General features: G+C 52.8%; 8 protein-coding genes across 8 annotated transcripts; 4 read left to right on the forward strand and 4 right to left on the reverse strand.

Annotated features, from left to right (window-relative positions):
* Positions 1 to 188: 188 nt before the first annotated feature.
* MRS44_000102 (uncharacterized protein) lies at positions 189 to 2979 on the reverse strand (the record flags this gene model as incomplete). Its single annotated transcript, XM_046276942.2, has 5 exons — positions 189 to 579; positions 631 to 1876; positions 1921 to 2629; positions 2682 to 2919; positions 2972 to 2979. The coding sequence occupies 5 exons, from the start codon at positions 2977 to 2979 to the stop codon at positions 189 to 191; spliced, it is 2592 nt and encodes an 863-aa protein (XP_046129782.2).
* Positions 2980 to 3449: 470 nt separating this feature from the next.
* Positions 3450 to 5272, reverse strand: MRS44_000103 (uncharacterized protein; the record flags this gene model as incomplete). The annotated part of the gene is made up of 3 exons (XM_065623532.1): positions 3450 to 3955; positions 4009 to 4467; positions 4516 to 5272. 3 exons carry the CDS (start codon positions 5270 to 5272, stop codon positions 3450 to 3452), a joined length of 1722 nt encoding a protein of 573 aa, XP_065479645.1.
* Positions 5273 to 5925: 653 nt separating this feature from the next.
* Positions 5926 to 6732, forward strand: MRS44_000104 (uncharacterized protein; the record flags this gene model as incomplete). Its single annotated transcript, XM_046276940.2, has 1 exon — positions 5926 to 6732. The coding sequence occupies one exon, from the start codon at positions 5926 to 5928 to the stop codon at positions 6730 to 6732; it is 807 nt and encodes a 268-aa protein (XP_046129780.2).
* Positions 6733 to 7213: 481 nt separating this feature from the next.
* Positions 7214 to 9004, reverse strand: MRS44_000105 (uncharacterized protein; the record flags this gene model as incomplete). Its single annotated transcript, XM_065623539.1, has 4 exons — positions 7214 to 7336; positions 7387 to 7525; positions 7588 to 7754; positions 7805 to 9004. The coding sequence occupies 4 exons, from the start codon at positions 9002 to 9004 to the stop codon at positions 7214 to 7216; spliced, it is 1629 nt and encodes a 542-aa protein (XP_065479646.1).
* A 1868-nt stretch (positions 9005 to 10872) lies between these two features.
* Positions 10873 to 11510, forward strand: MRS44_000106 (uncharacterized protein; the record flags this gene model as incomplete). The annotated part of the gene is made up of 2 exons (XM_046281431.1): positions 10873 to 11285; positions 11336 to 11510. The coding sequence occupies 2 exons, from the start codon at positions 10873 to 10875 to the stop codon at positions 11508 to 11510; spliced, it is 588 nt and encodes a 195-aa protein (XP_046129777.1).
* Positions 11511 to 11853: 343 nt separating this feature from the next.
* On the reverse strand, positions 11854 to 12720 carry MRS44_000107 (uncharacterized protein; the record flags this gene model as incomplete). Its single annotated transcript, XM_046275825.2, has 2 exons — positions 11854 to 12524; positions 12576 to 12720. 2 exons carry the CDS (start codon positions 12718 to 12720, stop codon positions 11854 to 11856), a joined length of 816 nt encoding a protein of 271 aa, XP_046129776.1.
* Positions 12721 to 13507: 787 nt separating this feature from the next.
* MRS44_000108 (uncharacterized protein) lies at positions 13508 to 14650 on the forward strand (the record flags this gene model as incomplete). The annotated part of the gene is made up of 2 exons (XM_046275822.2): positions 13508 to 13697; positions 13752 to 14650. 2 exons carry the CDS (start codon positions 13508 to 13510, stop codon positions 14648 to 14650), a joined length of 1089 nt encoding a protein of 362 aa, XP_046129775.1.
* Positions 14651 to 14906: 256 nt separating this feature from the next.
* MRS44_000109 (uncharacterized protein) lies at positions 14907 to 15397 on the forward strand (the record flags this gene model as incomplete). The annotated part of the gene is made up of 3 exons (XM_046281430.1): positions 14907 to 15021; positions 15071 to 15194; positions 15238 to 15397. 3 exons carry the CDS (start codon positions 14907 to 14909, stop codon positions 15395 to 15397), a joined length of 399 nt encoding a protein of 132 aa, XP_046129774.1.
* Positions 15398 to 15534: the final 137 nt, after the last annotated feature.

A 15534-nucleotide genomic window follows, 5' to 3' on the forward strand; every position in this document is an offset into this window, starting at 1 on the left:
TAGAAAAGAGACAGTTGCAGCACCTTGGTTCCATCACTATCGCATGATAAAATGAGGAGACGAAACACATGTACTCTTTGTCCTCAACAACACAGTTCCGAATATCCGGTTATATACTACAAGTACAAGACGGCAGCAACCCTACTCTATCTAACAGGGGGTATCTACTATAAAAATTCCCATCTACCTCAGCCAAACTTGATACCAGAGTTGGGGTTCCAAGTCCCAGGAGCCGGAGGCTGTCCAGAGCCTCCAGCAGGTCCACCGAACTTGATACCCATTCCCGGATTCCACATGGCGCCCATTGGAGCTTGTTGAGGTTGAACCGGTCGGGGCTGCTGCATCGTCTCTCCGGCCCACGACTGTATGCTTGCCTCGGCAGGGCTCTGAACAGGCTGCGGAGGCGGAGGAGAAGCATATGAGCGTGCAGGCTCGGGAGGAGCATATGAGTGCGCTGGCTCTTGGTGAGGCGGAGGAGCGTACGAGTGAGCGGGCTCCTGATGAGGAGGCATTGGGCTTTGAACCGGGGTCGGCTTGTGAGAAATGTTCAAGCTCGACAATGGCGGCATGTTGATTTCCCTGTCAGCGTCAGTTAGTACAGATCCTATACTCTCTTCTTTGGCAACATACTCTTCCAAAGCCCTCGCTTCCATCCTCCGCTGCGCAACCCACCCCACGATAACATCGCGGAACCCAGGCCCAACAATCTTGTTAAGATCATTGTAAAACTTGCGCCCGACCTCGAGGTTGTTGACAATCTCCTTGTACTTAAAGTAGGCATTGTCCAGCTTCTGCAGCGCCATCTCTCGCTCTCGGTTGCCGCGTTCTCCCATCTGTCTCTTCTGCGACTCAAACTCTCGGTTGATGCGCTGGATGTCGGCGAGAATACGCTCCTGGTCCTGTGCTTCCTTGTCGATGGCTTCTATTTCGGGCTCATACAACTTGTCGAGTCTCTTGTCAAAGAACTCTTCAAAGTGAGCTGGGACAAGTGCCGTCGTGGGGTACGATCGCTCCAGTCGGGCTGCCTCCTTGAGAATATCGGGCTTGATATCATCGCGACGGGCATTCTCCCGAAGATTCTCGACCTTTTTGCGACGTCGGCTCTCGAGACGAAGGACATCGTTGTATGCTCCGCGGAGTCTTCCGATAACTGGCTTCAGCGTCTCCGGAATGTCCACCCGACGGCTGGAAGGCACAGAATCCATCAGATCCCGATCGGGTCCTGATAGCATAGCCAGCAAGTCCTGGATAGCCGCAAACTTGTCCCTAACCATTGCGTCGCTGCTGCCGCTGGTCTCAAAGTAACCCTCGATTTCAGCAGCGTGCTGCCACAGTTGCGAACCCTGGGGATCTTGCCTGCTCTCGGGCCGTATCCAACGATCTGTTCCAAACCTCATTCGAAGTCGCTGGTCCTCTTCTTCCTCTGAGGCCAACGCTCTCTTGCCTTCTTCGAAGATGGCGAGATCCCCTGAGCGCAGCTTATCAATATCGGCAAAGCTCTTGTGTACTCTACCAATCGCATCAGTTTGTCTAATCTCCTCCGCATGCTGCACCAAACTGGGAGGCAAGCCCAATGGCTTCTCAAGAGCTTGCAAAGAACCAGGAAGACCAAGAGACGCCAGCAACTCGTGAAGCTTCTCGGTGAGCGTCTCGAGTTCCTGGATGATATTCTGGCTGACCATACGGTCTCGTCGCTCCTCGTAAATCGAAATGGCAACGTGTACGGAAAACGGCACAAGGCGAGAGAACAGAGCCGGCCCAAACTCGGCGCGGTCGCCAAAGTAGTCGTACGGGTTGGCTACTTGAGGCGGCACTCGAGCCACGGCCATGTTGGCGCGATCGAGGATCTTGAGCTCCGACTTGGGAGGGACGGCGACTATCCACGTTAGCTGAGAACTCGAGCCAGGAGAGGCCACTTACTGAGGTAGATGACATCGTTGTCCTTCTCGGCTCTCTTCAGATCCTCCTCTACTTTTCGCTTGAGCCCACTCAGGTCATCAACGACTACCTTGCCGAGAAATCCGCTTTTGGCCTCCTTAATGCCCTCTGTCACGCAGGATACGGCATCCCTCAGTCTCGCAACCTCCTCTCCGTATTTCCTCTTCTCGAGGCAATCGCACGCAGCTCGGTACTGTGCAGCGGCGGCAAAGTGATGGTGCTTGGCGCTCATGTGGTGTATCCAAGCGCTGCTAATAGCCTCGCTCTGCATAGCGGCCTCGCCAGAGAGGTTGTATAGATCCGAGACGCGAGCGGCCAGCTTAGCAATCGAAGCATCCTTGTAGCCGTCCATAACAGCTTTCTGCCAGAAGCACTCCTGACTCTGCGCGAGCAGCAGCTGGATTAGAGACTCGAGGGTGTCGTGGTCCATGTCCTCGGGAGGGTCGGACATTCGAAGCTCGGGCAGGATCTCGGTCTGCATGTGGGTGAGGACGCCTGCGGCCATGGAGAAGTAGTTGGCCGCAGATTTGAGGCCCTCGGTGTTTCCGCGGGGTGTATTGAGGGCGAGCTGGGAGTAGAGGGAGGCGAGGTTGTAGAGGATGTTCATGAGTTCGTACTTAAGGTTGTTTCGGACCATGGGACGTTCGGTGTTGTAGCCAAGAGCAGGATACCAGGAGAATTCCGCTCCAATCTACAATCTCGTTAGTTACCTCCTCCTCCTCTTACAACCATACCATACTCACGTCTATGGGAAACTTGCCGCCAACCCACACGAGCTGGGCAGCATATGTCTGCAGCTTCTTGATACCGCTAGGGTGCGGTTCCCGGACGTTGACCGCATCACGACGAAGCGTATCAATGACCTCGAGGTCATGCTTAAACATGTCCGGATGTTGGTCATATTTGGTGTTGATGTACTGCCGTATCGTCGAAGCGAGGGAAAGGTGTGTCGACTTGCGAAAGGGGAGCGCAAGGATGTTGCTAAGCTGGTGTAAGTAGGCAGAGCTGGTTAATAGAAAATGTAGCTACTCACGACGCCATGGCTATGTTTGAAACGCAGAGCTCGCAGGTTCGAGGAGCTCAGTAGCTTGGTTCAAACAGCTTCACCAAAGTCAGGCTCGACTTGTAAAGGCTGCGATGACTTCATCCAGCCCAAAACCATGGAGGCCGCCACGTTGGAGGGGCAATGACGAGGTGGGGTGTGGCTCGTTTATGATGACTAAGCTTTGAGGTCGCCCAAGTTAGATACCCTACAGACTTGATCACAGCCAACATGTCAACCACGGATAAAACACTGATTCCTAAAGAAAGGACTTGGATTACTTTTAATAATATTGGCGGTTTATCATATGTGCCTTGAGTGGCTCTTAAAACATGCATGTGTCTACAATCACATCCGGAGGCTTATGTAGCTAGAACTCGGAGTCAATTTATTAGGTACTCAAAGAAAGCATCATCAAGTCCTCCAATTGCTTCAGCGTGGTATCTCATAACTCATACTCGTCATAACTTTAGCGGTACTTCACATCACCAACACCGGGGTGGTGCGTTCCATCATCCTTGTAGGCCGGCGGCTGTCCGCTTCCACTCGCCGCCCCAGTCCCTAGAGCTCCGGACGCCACCGGAGCCGAGTGATCGGCGCCCGGGGCTCCGAATGTCGGGCTGGTCGGAGATGCTCCATCCTTGCTCTGCTTGACCTTGAGAGATCCGACCTCGGCTCCCTTCAAAGTCTCAAGAAGGTTGCGTGCTCCTGCAGGCCACATGCCGTTGGGTCCCTGACGGGGCACCTCACCCTTGATGATCTTGTCGACAGACACCCGCTCGCCAAAGAAGGCAGCGTTTGCATCCTTGCGCTCGACCACGACAGTACCGTCAACCTGGACACCAGCATAGAATCCACGCGACTTGACGTATGAAAAGACGGGCTTGAAGGCGCTAGCGCTGAGGCTGCGGCGATGGCTCTTCTTATCCTTCTCAGGCTTCAAGTTCTGGTTGCTCTCGGCTGGCTCGGGGGAGGCTGAGTCGATGACTCTCCTTCCTTGCCCTCCTTCGACTTTCGTCCTTCACGACCTTCCATGGCAGTGCCAAATTCAACAGCACCTCCAGCTCCGTAGGGACCCGCGACGACGGCCAAGTCACTACCAAGGGCGACGCGCGTGTTGGCAAAGGCAGCCAGTGCCTCTCGGCTGTTGATGACACAGACACAATCATAAATATCGAGGCCGACCAAGAAACCGGCACCAACGGAGTGTACCTGAATACCCGAAGGAGGGCCCCAAGACCCATCAGGAAGTCGGGCAATCAGGATACCAGAGCCGGTCGCACCAGAAAAGTTGAATCCAGCACGGAGGGTGGTGAAGATGGCAAGACCAACAGCCTTGGCAATGACCTTGGGCGGGATAGTGACAATGACACGGCTCTTGGGCTTCTGCTTGGTAGGATCGATGATGGAGTCGTTGGTCTCGGTGGCCTTGGGGTCGGTCGAAGTAGGCACCGGGCTTGCGCCAGGGTCGGCATAGACACCATTTTCTAAGAGACGTGAGCGTGTATCATTACGAGATGGTACGGATAACTTACTGCAGAAAGACTTGAGAATTGAAGCCGCCTTGTCACACTCCTTGTCAAGTGTCTCCGGGAGGAAGCTTTGGCTGCCGAGCTTATGCGCCAAGCTGTTGATGGGAGCAGCGGCCTTGATGCCAAGTTGGCTAAAGCGCTCACTCCAACCATGCTTCTTGTGGTGCTCCTCAGGAGGCACAAAGGTAGATGTGTTGCCTGCTCCAACCTCGTGCTCCGGAATTGGCGCCTCCTGATATTGATGCGTAGGCTCGTTGGTGGGAGGAGGTGCAAAGGCGGGCTGGGCGGGGTTGTACTGCGGGATGTTGTAGTTCTGTTGAGCCGGCTGAGGGTTGGCAGGGTTGGCGTCGAGGGGGTTCGGGTGAGGTCCTGAGCCCTGTTGCTGCTGCGCAGGAGGAGGCCCAGGGGGAGGAGGAGGGAAATACTGTTGCTGTTCACCTCCAGCAACCTGTGGCGGAGGAGGGAACTGCTGCTGTTGCTGATCTGCCGCTACAGGAGGGGGTGGAAAGTATGGCTGCTGCGAAGGCTCAGATCGACTTCCCTCCGTCCGCTGTCCCTCCGGAACAATCTTTGGCTTCTCATCCTTTGGAAGCTCAGCACCTCCCTGCTCATAAGCTGGAGGAGCGGCAGACTCGGTATGAGGTGGGGGACCGGGTGGAGGAGGGGGGAACTGCTGCTGTTCGTCCGCGAGAGGCAGCAGGCCAGAACCATACTGCTCGCCCGAAGGCTGATTCAGGGGGGCCTTTTCGGGGTTCGACATCAGATTTGAGGGTATTTTCGATTCCTGTTGTTGGAGATGGAGGAGGGAGGTTATGATCGTGGTCTGATGGCGGGGTAGCTCTGTCTTACAAGCGTACGAGCTGTGTTGGCGGTGCTTAACAAGTCTGAAAGAACCAACACCGGAAAGATGCAGATCAGAAGCCTTTAATAGCTGCCAATTCTGAAAGAGGCCTCGTAATCTGGAGAACAAAGTGGCGCGAAAGATAAAGTGAAACAGGTTCGTTCATCAGTCGCGACAGCTTGGCTGTTGATGTCATCAGTGTGGCTGACGTGCATGATTGCGACGATGAGCAGCTCAGGGTCCAGCACAGCCACATTCTTGGCGTTTGTGTACGAGGGAGCCAATCTTGGCCTCAACTGATTGAACGTTGTTGAGAACGATTTCTGGAAAAAATAATGAGGTGAATTGACTTGTTTACATCTGACATCTGCTATACTATTGTGTTTCATCGTTTCTGTGCTGATATAATCATTCCCGATACAATCCCCGATGTCTCGGATCCCGAAGTCAGACATGGTCAGCCGAAGGGTTTAATACCCGAAGCGGCCTACAATATTAAACTTGGAACCTACAAACTCGGCTTCACTCATAAACACCAATACTCCTCTGTAAATCAACAGCGAGATTAAGCAATGACGCAAACACAGTCCAGGCTTAACGCCGAGGATACACTCCACCTCCCCCGCGTCCTGTGCCTCCACGGCGGCGGTGTCAACGCCGAAGTCTTTGAGCTACAATGCCGAGCCATCATTTCCCGGCTAAGCACCTCCCTCCGCCTCGTCTTCATGCAAGCACCGTTCATCTCAGCGCCTCACCCTCAAATCGTCAGTGTCTATGGTGACTACGGCCCTTTCCGGCGCTGGCTCCGCTGGCAACCCGACCACCCCGAGATTGAGCCCGAGGCCGCAGCGGGGGAGATCCGCTACCAGTGCCGACGGGCTATGGAGGATGACCCGGGGACGGGGGAGTGGGTCGGCGTGCTGGGCTTCTCACAGGGCGCCAAGATTGCTGCCAGCTTATTGTGGACGCAGCAGCAGGTGACGGCAAAGTTCGGAGCGGCAGAGTCACTGACGCACTTTAAGTTTGGAGTGCTCATGGCTGGGAGAGCGCCTCTAATCATGCTGGACCATCGTCTTCAAGAGACGCCTCACATCGTTGACGCAGCACTTCTAAGCTCCGAGTTTACTGACTGGCCCGAGACCAACGAAGGCGACCATGTGTTGAGCATTCCGACTTTGCATGTCCATGGCCTACGAGACCCAGGAACGGAACAGCATCAGGTCTTGATGAACAAGTACTGCCAGACTGGTACGACAAGACTGGTTGAGTGGGACGGTGGTCATCGAATACCCATCAAGACGCATGATGTGGAAGCTGTGGTTGAGAAGATCTTGGAGCTTGCAAAAGAGACGCAAGTAACCGATGAATTACCCAATTGATGGTGCCGACAACGGCGGCAGGGAATTTCTGTTTTCTTACATAGTTATAATAGTCGAGTTGATCCCACAGGTATGCAAAGAGGCGTTTAGAAATCCTACAAAGACCAAGAATTACAGAAGAGCGCATAAATACCAGTCACCCCTTTCAATTAGGAGCCCTTTTTATACGTTTTATATAGAGGATCTTTAATGAGAAACCCAACACTGGCGACGAGGCGTCCCGAGGAGCCCAGATGGAGGAAGAGTCACTACCGCCCAGACACCTCAGCAGCATCATACCCAAATCCGTCAGCACAACCCAACGGATAATTTTAGAGAGTCAGAACTCATTTGCACATCCAGTCTGCATTTCAAAACTTCTGATTAAAGATTACGCTAGTTCTAGCCAATGTCCTCAGTGATTCCATTCCTTTCCGTTTCCTCTATCCCCATATCTAATAGCCTTGTCCAAAACCACCTCTTACCAGTTTATACTCATTTTTTATTTGGTAGGTCGTCGGAAAGGATGAGCCCCTGTGGTCAACACATACTCATCCAGGCTCACCAAATCAGGAGGCGAAAAGATGAGGTAAAAGTACTTGAGCGTCTCACTAAGCCAGAAACTCTGCACATCTGTCAGTATCATATCCATCACCCGAAAAACAGTTTACTCACCTCCATCGAGTCAGTCTGCTTCGTCTCGACAGAAATAATATCCTCAACAGCAGCATTACCATGCTCCGTCGTAGTAAACCGCTTGATAGCCTCAAACATCTCCCACGCCATATCCTGCCACTTTCGGTCTCCCGTGAGTCTGTACATGATGAAAATACTCTCCACGGCCTCGGGACGCAGCAGGTACCGGGGATCGCGGACGTGGCGGAAACCTGGGGGATGGGCTCTCCCTCGGGTGCCCAGGCCTCTTCGTCGTAGTCGCAGGGTTCAAGGGTGGGACACTCTTCGAGGCGGAAGATTTCGGGCATTATTCCTGTGGCAAAGGATTTGAAGGCCCAGTGGCATCCAAGGGCGAGTTTCTCGCCGAGCTTGACGTGCTCTTCGTTGTCGAGGAGCTTACCACCTAGGGCAAACATACCTCCAGCGAAGCAGGTAAGGTGTTGAGTCTCGGGATAAACTCAGCCTTTCCCTCAACATGAATCTCGCCCACCAACAAGACATCGTCCTGGTTCGGCACCTTCGGTCGATACAGCAACTTATCGGCCACAACCTTGGTAGCCATGCGGTACATCCTCTCATAGTTCCGATCAAGTCCACCAAGCAGGGCGTGCATCTTGATGAGGTACTCATACATGGAGTCGGCCAGCGCTCCGAGCGTAAAAGTGTTGTCCTCGGCGACCTGGTGCTCAAAGTTGAGGTAGATGGGCCACATGCCGGGCAGCTTGGTCGAGTTCTGCACCCTGCTGAGGAACTGGGTGACTCGGTCGGTTGCATCGTAAAACTTGGAGTCCCCAGTCAACTGCGACAGTCGAGTAAACTCCATGGCTAAGGACGCCGGCGCTGCAGAAGGATCATGGTTTCCAGCGATTTGAGTACCGTTCTCGGCTTCGGCAAAGTCGAGCCAGAGAGTAGGGATGCGGTTCGGCGTGTCAAAGGCGACATAAAGCATCTCCCCAAGCTCAGTAGCCTTCTTCAACAGGGCTTCCTGACCGCTCAACTCATAAGCTCCAAGCAAACCTCCGAGATGGCGTGTGGTCAACTTGAAAACGTCAATGGCTCCGTCACGCCTCTCACCCCAGTTGAGAGTAGCAGCAGCATTGGCAGCCTCTTCAAACTCCTCACGGAGATCCATGATCCAGAGCGTATCCAACGAATCAACCAAGGTGGCAGCCCATCCGCCAAAGCTATCCCTCCACTGCGCCGACACAGGCATGAGCTCGTCTCTCATCCACGCATGCTGTCTATACGCGGACCAGCCTCGCAAAAACTCATCTCGAACAGCCTCCCTCCTCTTCTCAGCATCCTTGTTGTAACTAAACTTTGACTTTTTAGCCTGCACTCGTGGAAGCCTCTGGGCGACGCCCTGAGGAACAGGCTTGACAGCGACGGGAGGATGCTGCAGCTGCAGCGAGGACCAGTCAACAGTGCTGGCGACGAACTTGGTCGGGGTCTGTACGGGAGGCGGAGTGGGACGAGGAGGGAGAGATGGAGGAGGGCTCAAGGTGGTGAGCTGAGGACCCGAGGCCAAAAGGAGATGGAGGAACAAGAAGATTCCTACGACGGCGGCTATGGAGAGAGCGCGCAACGGTATAGCCCGTAGTGTCGACGGTCGAAACATTATAGTTAGTAAAAACCCCCCAAACAAAGTAAAATGAGCGAAAGAATGGATAAAGGGAAGAATGAAGAAAGAGAAGCTCGTAAAGATCCCTTCCAGAATTTGATCCCTCTCTTCTTCCCCCGTTCCCCATATAACATCCGACAGCCCCGTTTCAGGTCATAGAAAATATACAGTGCACAGCACATCCGATCGAAGCCAAAAATAGTACCCTGACTTATACGATATCGACAGCCAACAGCGGGCGAATGACAAGGGTTGTGGTGGAAACGGTAATGGCTGATAATATGGGGATCACCTTTCGACTGCGGGTCCAGGGCCTGAGATTCGCAATGGACAACGCGTGTCTGTGCGTGGCCAGGAGGGGAGGGAAAGGGGTGTTGTATCAGTTTGTACTTGTATGGTTCCTTTGTAACTTGTCACTGTGAGTTATCGATAGTTCGATGTACCTCAGCAAGAAGAGAAGACGCTCATCTTAGCTGTTGACTTGTTGGCTGTTGGCCGTCCAAGTACCTGTATCTGGCAACACATTGCGCTCTTCTCCCCAGACACCCACGGCCCTGGATATTCAGGGCCCATCCCTGACAAATCCCGGGTCTTCCGATCATGGAATGCTTCTTTTTAAGGGGTAAAAAAGAAAAGCGAAGCGGACAAGAGATGCCGCGGAAGAACTACCGAGTCGCTCCTCGTATACGCGGAAGTCTCGGCGGTCGCTTCATGGATGTTATTGACCCATACCAAGACTTTTGATGTTGGACCCGTTTTGAAGGAATATCTTGGCGGTTTTTTATTTATACGACGCATGCTTTATGTGTGGGCAGATCTCGTTCCAAGACGATCATCTCGTTCTTGGACCAACGACTTTACTCGCTTGTCGCGCGTCGATTCGAATGGTCCGCGATAACCGCCCGCATCACATCTCCTGAGCCGATGTTGTTCTTTCCAGGATGTTTAATCAGAGGCCTCCTCCGCCATTCCGGGGTTCTTGACTAGACTCGGGGCTAGATTTAAGCATCTTTGCGCCATATGACCATTAATCCACCAGTAATTTCTGAACCCATCGTGAAGCGCAACCGCAACTGATTAATAAGGCCCCTCGGTTCTCGCTAATCTTTCATATGGCCCAAAAGAGACGCCAAAAAGGAGACGGAATAGGAGCATGCTCGTCCAACCGGTAGCATTGAGCCATCACAGTTCTTCCCGGCATCCTTTGGTTCATTCCACTGCTAGACGAGCGTTGGTGCTTGAACATGTTTCTCGTGGCCATTTACCATGATCACAAAGTTTTTGACATTGCTTTTATCTCCAGAGTTGGCACATCCACCATGCAAGGGCACTGTCATCACCTCCAACTACAACCCTAGTCTTTCAATTTCGTAGGTTGTCTCGTGACACATAGCCGGATTTGGAAGGTGAAGTTCATTAGTTACACCCATCCAGCAAGCATGCTTTGACGTCGCCTTGCTTCAAGCTGCCGTACTTAGAAAGATGCCATCATGAAACAGTTTGGCATGCACTGCAGCCGACCCTTTTTCTGCTAGTACAAAGAACCTCGAGAATCCCGTCGCCGGATATATCCCATCTGACCTAGATACCCGGTCGGGAGTAGCGACCTTCTTTGTCTCTCGACTCCAAAATAGTAACTCATGGCCAATGCAGGCGTTGCATCAAGACACTTTCTTTGCAGGAGGATACACACAACTCGAGTCTGTGTCAAATGCTTCATTTAGGTTGTTCTCAAAGACATAAGATGTTCAGAGTCAAGTTGTCGAGATGTATATAGATGCGTTTCTAACTCGAGTGTTTCGAGTCTTGATCATAGCAAGTTTATTTCCCAACTACAATCAATCGTTACCCATCAATCATTAACCATGTATTTCGCATTCCTTCCACTCTTTCTCGCCGCTCTAGGCGCCCTTGCCAATCACATCACACCCCGTGATGCCAACCCTCAGCCTTCCTACTTCAAAGACCTCCCCAACACCCTTTCCCCAGATTTCCCCGTCAACGAAACCACCAAGATTGAAGTCCGCGATGCTACCCTCACTCACTCCCTTCGCATCCGCGGTGCAGGTGGTTACCTCGGTTCCTGCAAGGACATCCGGTTCTACATCAGCGACAAGGACATGAACCGAGTAAACCCAGCGTATATCCACTCGGGCTACTACGAGTCCCCGCGTCTCGTAGCTCGATGTCCTGATCTCACGGGTGAGATGAAGTGTAGCTCTCTCGAGCTCGGAGAGTGCATGGTCAACGTCAACGGGGCCCTAGCCCCAGGACCCGGGTAAGTTCCAACAACCTCCAAAGTATGAGCGTGTTTCTGACTTGTCGCAGTGGACTTTGGCACGAGACTTGCACTCAGTGCATAATAAGTCAAGACGGAAAGGACCTTTGGTGCCACTGCTGGAGTGCCATGAAGGGTCATCTCCTCATGAGCGGAACCACCATCAACCTAGGCAAGTTCTCCCCCCTCAACAACGTTCCCTTCTCTTTTGCTAACCGTCGATAGACTCCTTCATTGAAAACTTCGATGGCGACTTGACGTGCAACGGCGCGCGCGGATATCGCGGTGTCTGTCCAAACGGTCCCTCCTGGGATCCCAGAGAATACTGAGTCTTCCTCTCAATGTCATCAGACAGACTGGTCCTTGTTGGTGAATCGCGGGCTTTCGTCGATGTTTCTCGAGGGGTTCGCATGGTTGCGCCCTAGTCCAGTCATTATTTCGTATCTTTTTCCTTCACCACACTCTTTTACCATAGTTAGATGACCAAGCCCTCGTATTTCAGAGAGTACTTAATGCCAAAGAACCATGACATGTTTCCAAGAGTCTTAACAACCTAATGAAGGCATCATCAGACTGGAAACTCAATCTTTGACTCTCCTCGTTGTTGTCGCCATCGATTCGTCGCCTCAATCATCTCCGGACACCCACGTAGTAACCATCCCCATTTCTTAAAGAAGCCAACGCTGACTTCCCAGCCGTATACGTCGGTTGGATCTCCCCAAACGATGAGGAATGCTTCGTCCAATTCGCGACTGCTCACGACACTAAGAAGATCGCAACACAGCTCATCCTCATCAAAAACATCGTTCTTGATTCCATGCAGGATGTTATCCCGCAGTCGAGGAGCAGGAAGCAAATCAGACCAAGGATGATGCGCAAAAGTCGACTGCAACTGCGTCGGACGAAGGTTCTCAGGAAGAGTCGGCTCAACAGTAACGCCATCCAAAGTCTTTGGGCCAAAAGCATTAAACTGCGAAATCATCTCGTCGCTGCAGAGACCCTCGAGCGGGATTCCGAGTGTCCGCGCATTGTGCGAGAGAGCGTTGGCGGCGTTGAGTCGAATAAGCGAAGGGAGATACGTCAAGCGATGGTTCTTGAGCGTATACTGCACCTGAGCCAGCTGCATGAACGCATACACAACAGCCCTCTTCTGCGGATCCTCAATCATGAGGTATCCATCCAGAGGCCATGACGTAGTGACGACACTCTTGCCGTCATTCTGCTCAAGCTTCCGCCTGCCTAGGCCACCGTTAGCCAAAGGAAGAATAGATACCTCCGGGGTATACTAACGGTAAGCTCTCTGGTTGAGTCTGTTCTGCCGTTTCCTCCTATCGGCCGACTTGGTGACTCCGGTCCAGTCGTCCTCAGGTCCTCGCAGTTCGGTGAGTTGCGGCATCCGACCGAGCCGCTTCGGGGCATTTATATGTTCCGCCATAGTAATCAGATAATAGCCAAAGTGGAAACACGCGTGTAACAGAACCAAAGCTAGGAGTGATACTCGTATTTAAAGGTCTGCAGGTAGCTGACCGATGGATCGGAGATTCCCTTTATCACCGTTGATGTCGCCCCTCTTATCTGGGAATAGTGGCCTCTTACGAGTCAACGAATGCGTCTCGAGCCTATCACCGACAGTGAAAAAGCACGCTAATGCAACCTGCTGACACCGACCATCCGAAGCTAGAGGCTGGGGGTTGATTGGGGTTCCTGGTCGACACGAGGCAGCTGTCAGACGTTTATTTCAGAACCCCGGCAGTTGAAGGACTTGGCACGTAAGAACACCGACTTTGTTGAGATAGTGTCAGATTCTATCGGATTCTTCACCTCATCTTCTTAACGCCGTTTCACTCCATATCTGAGTTTACGATCTTGTCCCGTCTCGGGTTGTCAAAGCTTTCTAGCGACCCGCTTGACTTAGGAAACTCACGAATCAGTTATCGTCCGGCGGTTTGCTCGGGCGATAAACCAAGGTCTCGGCACGGGCTATCTTCCCAATTCGTCTCAGTAGCTCAGCTATGTCCGATAATAAAGTCCGAAACGGCAGTTCAAGATCCAAGCAGCCAGTGATGATGGCATCATCGGTGAGAAATTCCATGACGTTGTGGAGACTGAAGAATCTTGCCCCGATGATATATAAGGGCAATGGGGCCAAGACGTAGAAGAAATCATTATTCCTAAACAAACACAATCAATCAATCACCTCAACTTACCAACTTCTCTCCAAAATGTCTACCGATTACGAGTTCCAGGGCTGGCTCGGCCACTCCCCCGATGCCGTCAACGGCAAGATGGAATGGGGTCCATTTGAGCCCAAGAAGTGGGAGGAAGACGACGTCGACATCCAAATCACCCACTGCGGTATTTGCGGTTCTGATCTCCATATGCTGCGATCCGGATGGGGAGAGACACCTTATCGTAAGTGAAGCCATCGCCAAACCCCTGCCAAACAGCCCACTGACATCAGACCAGCCTGCTGCGTTGGCCACGAGATTGTCGGCAAGGCCGTCCGCGTCGGCAGCAATGTCAAGGACATCAAAGTCGGAGACCGAGTCGGTGTGGGTGCTCAGGCACGAAGCTGTCTTCGGGATGACTGCCCCGCGTGTTCCGCGGGACTCACCAACTACTGCAAGAACAGCATCAACACCTACGGTTCCATCTACCCCGGTGACGTGGGCAAGTCGTATGGTGGATACGCCGACTATAACCGCACAGACTCGCGTTTTGTCGTAAAGATCCCTGATGGTCTTGCATCAGAGGACGCCGCTCCCATGCTTTGCGGCGGTGTCACCGTCTACACTCCTCTCCGCAACAACGGTTGCGGCCCCGGCAAGACAGTCGGAATCGTCGGTGTCGGCGGTCTCGGTCACTTCGGCGTCCTCTTCGCCAAGGCCCTCGGCGCAGACAAGGTCATCGGTATCTCTCGTCGGGCATCCAAGAGAGACGAGGTCCTAGCTCTTGGAGCCGATGAGTACATCGCCACTGAAGACGACGAGGACTGGGCAACAAAGCACGCCCAATCCATCGACCTCATCATCAGCACCGTCTCCAGCCCCAAGATGCCCCTCACCCAGTACCTGGGCCTCCTCCGCTACGGCGGCAACTTCATCCAGGTCGGAGCTCCCGACGGTGGCGAGCTTCCCCCCATCAACGCCTTCACCCTGATCGCGGGCGGTTTCAAGGTCGGCGGCAGCGCCATCGGATCCCCTAGTGATATTAAGGAGATGCTGCAGCTGGCCGTTGACAAGAAGGTCAAGCCGTGGGTGGTGAAGCGATCGCTAAAGGATGCCAATCAGGCGGTCCTGGATATGGAGGCCGGCAAGGCTCGGTATCGATATGTCCTGGTTAACGAGAAGCACGCTGAGCAATAGACGATAGATGATGATGATAGATGTAGAATTAGATGTAGACTAGAGATGAGATTAGATGAATGATGAAGAATTACAGTAAACGCAATCTTACAGGTGTAGAGTAAGCAACTCGCTAGCTCCATACCCCGCAAATCGCATCACACGCCCTGTGAATGACTGCTCGATCCAGTCCATAGACAGTCCGCCAAGTTTCAATCCATCTCTTATATCGAGATCTCGTTATACGGTATCCGTTCAGTGCCTCGCTTCGCCCAGCATGACACGTTCAGACGAAGCAGCAGCCTTCTTCCACGCCGTATACTCGGCCGTCCAAGAGATCCCCCACGGCAGAGTAACCACGTATGGTCACATTGCCATGCTGGTCGGCACTCGTAAGCCTTCGACTCCAGCTAACTACCCTCGTAATTGACAATCCGACAGCTCAACGTCCTCGCCAGGTGGGCATCTGCCTCAAACATCTCCCCTCCAACACAGATGAGCGGTTCAACCACGAAAATGTCCCGTGGCAAAGAGTTATCAACGCAAAGGGCATGATCTCTCCAAGGTTAGCTAACCCTATCACATCAAAAATCCCACTAACAGCCCAGATCTCAACCTCAAGGTGCTCGCACACAAGCCACAGCTCTCGAAGCCGAAGGAGTACAAGTAACAACAAGCGCATTAGGAGAGCTCTCTGTAGACTTTTCCGAGTACGGATGGTTCCCAGAAACATTACCATCCGAGGAAAACGACGATGAGCACGAGTGAAAAAAGCATGGAAGGTCTTGAACAACTAGTATTTACCACTATCGTGCGGGAACGAATTCGTCCCGTATATGTAAATCGACCCAAACGAGGGTCATCATACAATCATCCCATCTTCCGCTCATTCTTCAAACGAAAGA

Source organism: Fusarium solani (genome assembly GCF_023522795.1).
Source record: "Fusarium solani strain SB1 chromosome Unknown bctg00000000, whole genome shotgun sequence".
NCBI lineage: Eukaryota > Fungi > Ascomycota > Sordariomycetes > Hypocreales > Nectriaceae > Fusarium > Fusarium solani.